Genomic DNA, 3628 nt, shown 5'->3' with positions numbered 1-3628 from the left:
CCCGCCAGCCCTGCCCGCCCCCAGCCCCGCTGCAGCCTGCCGAGGATGAGCCGTCGTGGGGTCCGCACCGCCTGGCACTGCTCGTGCCCTTCCGTGAGCGCTTCGAGGAGCTGCTGGCCTTCGTGCCCTACATGCATGGCTTCCTCAGCAAGAAGAGGATCCGCCACCACATCTTCATCCTCAACCAGGTGGATCATTTCAGGTAGTGTCTCCCTTTGCCGAGGGAGCCCTTCCCGAACCTTTGTCCATTCTGTGAGTGTTGGGAGGGTGTGGTGGAGAATCATAGATCCAGGTCAGCAAGGTGTCTAAGGCAGAACAAGAGTGATAAAGTGCAAATTTGCTTTCCTCTTCCTTAGCAAGTATCACAGAATCCTCTACCCCCAGGTATTTGGGCTTTCTGCTCAGTGTCACAAGTCTGCAGCAGCAAACATCTGGGGACTCTGAAATTCAGAGAAAGACCTTGAGGTGTTTGGAAATGCTGTCATTTACTCCCTGCTTGCTGTGCAGGGAGAAGCAGAGTTGCAGTTTCAGGACAGGGAATGCTGTGTTTGTGTGTGTCCCTGTTTGGGGATCAGTTGGATATGAAGCACCGGGTGTAGTGGAGGGACAGTGCCTGCTGTGCCTGGCACTGAGAGTCCCCAGTCCCCTGGCAGGTTTAACAGGGCGTCCCTGATCAATGTGGGCTTCCTGGAGAGCGGCAACGACACCGACTACATTGCCATGCATGACGTGGATCTCCTGCCCCTCAACGAGCACCTGGACTACAGCTTCCCGGAGGCTGGGCCCTTCCACGTGGCATCCCCAGAGCTGCACCCGCTCTACCACTACAAGACCTATGTGGGTGGCATCCTGCTGCTCACCAAGCAGCACTATGAGCTGGTGAGTGGGGTGTCCTGGGTGGATTGGGGCAGGGGCTATGACATTGTGGTGAGCAGTTTTGTGCCACATGCTTGGGAAGAAGGGAGAGGAGTCACAGTGGTTTGGGGACAGCCTGTGGGCTGAGCTGGTGGGGGGCAGGAGAGGACAGGCTGTGCTGATGCTCAGGGCTTGTGGTGCTGGTGTCTGCTCCTCTGTGGCCATGGAGCTGTGCAAGACCTTGGCTGGTAGGGTGCTGCTCTTATTCCAGTGCAACGGCATGTCCAACCGCTTCTGGGGCTGGGGACGGGAGGACGACGAGTTTTATCGCCGTATCAAAGGAGCTGGTCTCCAGGTGAGGGGTCTCCCTGCCATCCTGCATTGAAATTGCCCTTTTTCTTCTCTCTCCACCTGGTTCCTGGCTGTGGATGGCCAGGTCAGGGCCCTGGAGAAGGCAGCCTATTCCAGTAGCAGGCACAGGAGTTTTCCAGTAGTTTTCCAGAAACTTTGCTCTTCTCCCAGGTTCGCCGTCCCTCTGGAATCACGACGGGGTATGAGACGTTCCAACACCTACATGACCCAGCCTGGAGGAAGAGAGACCAGAAGCGCATTGCTGCGCAGAAGCAGGTGAGACCTCTGGTCAAAGGGAACCACGAGAGATTTGGGTTGTCACCACGTGCTCTGAGCCCTCCTTGCTTGTGTCCCTGCCAGCTCTGCACTCCCTCTCCAGGCATTGTGTGCTTCCCCCTTCCAGCGTGGGCTGAACAGTCTTTCTCCTCCTCAGGAGCAGTTTAAGGTGGATCGAGAGGGAGGTCTGAACAACGTGAGGTACCGAATCGAGTCACGGACAGACCTGAGTGTGGCAGGAGCCCCTTGCACCGTCCTTAATATCTTGCTGGACTGTGACACAAACGAGACCCCTTGGTGCACGTTTGGCTGAGCCTGTCCCTGTGTGCCAGTCGTGTTTGCTGTGCTGGTGCCAAGACTCCAGAGCTGCTGCAGAGCTGCTTGGAACAGGCAGGATTTTTGCAGTGGATGAGCATGGCAGTGCTGGAGAGACACAGAGGAACTGAAGAGAACTGGATGTTGCTGGGGCCAACAGAAGAGGCTGAGAGTGACACTCAGTGGCGTCGCTGCAGTAGCTGGTGCTGCCTCCCAGGGCAGGCGCAGGAGGTGGTTTTCCTGCTCTGGACATGGCTGAGCTGTCACCCAGCTCAGAGGACAATAAAGAACTTTCAGGACACCTGTGAGTTGTGAATGCCCTGGGGCTGTGCTGCACTGCTCCATTTTCCTGCTCCCTTCACCTTCCTGGCTTCAGCTCACTGTCCTGGCTTGGCCCCAGCTGTGCTCTGTGTGACAGGTGAGCTGTGAACTGCTCTGATTCGGAGGCCAAGCCAGTCTGAAATGGGCTCTGAGTGAAATGGTGCCTGTTCCAGCTCTCAGGGCTGTGCTATGATCACTTCACTGCAGGAAGTGGTTGAGCCAAGCCCTGACCCCCAGAATCCACAGTGCTGCGGGATGTCAGCATTGTAGGCCAGGACATCTCTGTGGAGTGAGGAGAGGAGTTCTGGCTGAGTTGCTCCTTTCCTTGCCTGCCTTCCATGGCATGTCCTGCCTCAGCCTTTTTGGGGGGCTTAGAGAACCTGATGTGTCCCCAGAAGTGCTGAGGGGAAGGGAACTGGGATTCTCTACCACTGTATTCCCTGTCCTGGGAAGGATTTGCTGTGAGGCTCACTGCAGTGCTGGTGGAACTGGGGTGATGGTGTGGGTGAAGTGTGGGAATTGGGATGGTCACCCCTAACCTGCCTGAGTTGAGAGTAACGAGAGCTGCCCTGGGTGAGGCAGGAGCTGGGACACTCCTGTCCGAGGTGGGAAGAGAGGCGGTTGGATTGATGAGGGAGGGGCAAGGCTGTGGGGGGTCCAGGCTGCAGACCCCACCTGCTCACTCCAGCCACCCAGCCCTTTCTTGCCACCAGAGCAGTTTCTCCCATGTTGTGGCAGGACAAGGACCTGGGTGGGGAAACTGGGAAGCTCCCAGTGGGTGAGAAAGGACAGTTAAAGCCTGCCAGTTGTTAGGGTTTGCTAGAAATCACCCACACCAGCAGCTTTTGCTGGGAAGTGAGATGTATAGAGCTGAGCAGAAGGGTCAGGAGGCTGTATGCCCTCAGGGCAAAGCTGTTGAGACCCGGGTGGGAGCAGTGCCTGGTCTGTGCCTGCTCATGCTGGGAGCAAACAAGCACTGTGACCTCTCACCCTGATCTGCCAAGGGTGGCAGAAATGCCTGACAACTCTCAAGGGAGACCCCTGGCAGCACTGGGCTCCTCTCCTCCATCACCAGCCTGGCCTGGCCATGAGCTGGGTGGATGGAGCAGAGAGGAAGGTGCTTGGACTTGCTCACAGATGGTGCCATGTGTGAAACTGCACCGTGCTCTGGGGTCTTGGCACACGTTTTGGGTGCTGCTGCCTCCTCGAGCTGGGCAGACCCAGTTGAACAGCCAGTACCCCTCTGTTCAGCCCCATCACCAGCACTGGCACCAGGCCCTCTGCGTTTCCTGGCCCCTTCTGTCCTTGTCCCCTGCCTAGTACTTCCTGGAGCAGTTGCTTTGCGTGCCTAGACAGAAGCTGTTCCCATCCCGGGAAGACAAGCAGCTCCGGGGAGGAGTGCTGGGATGAGGGAGGCAAAAGCATCGGAGCCAAGTGTGGGGGTCGTGTACTGAGTAGGGGCTGTGGGATGGGGTGCGTGGAGAGATCTGGTGCCATCTGCTCTCTTTTG

The 3628-nt window shown here is 57.4% G+C and overlaps 1 protein-coding gene across 1 annotated transcript; it reads left to right on the top strand.

Annotated features, from left to right (window-relative positions):
* Positions 1-11: 11 nt before the first annotated feature.
* B4GALT7 (xylosylprotein beta 1,4-galactosyltransferase, polypeptide 7) lies at positions 12-1970 on the top strand (the record flags this gene model as incomplete). The annotated part of the gene is made up of 5 exons (XM_009084055.1): positions 12-202; positions 654-879; positions 1127-1210; positions 1378-1482; positions 1640-1970. Coding segments are annotated over 5 exons (762 nt in total), but the record flags the coding sequence as incomplete, so codon positions are not given.
* Positions 1971-3628: the final 1658 nt, after the last annotated feature.

The sequence above is a fragment of the Acanthisitta chloris genome, unplaced genomic scaffold, assembly GCF_000695815.1.
Source record: "Acanthisitta chloris isolate BGI_N310 unplaced genomic scaffold, ASM69581v1 scaffold23621, whole genome shotgun sequence".
Taxonomy (NCBI): Eukaryota; Metazoa; Chordata; class Aves; order Passeriformes; family Acanthisittidae; genus Acanthisitta; species Acanthisitta chloris.
The sequence above is the reverse complement of the archived record's forward strand: the minus strand, read 5'-3'. Positions and strand labels throughout refer to the sequence as shown.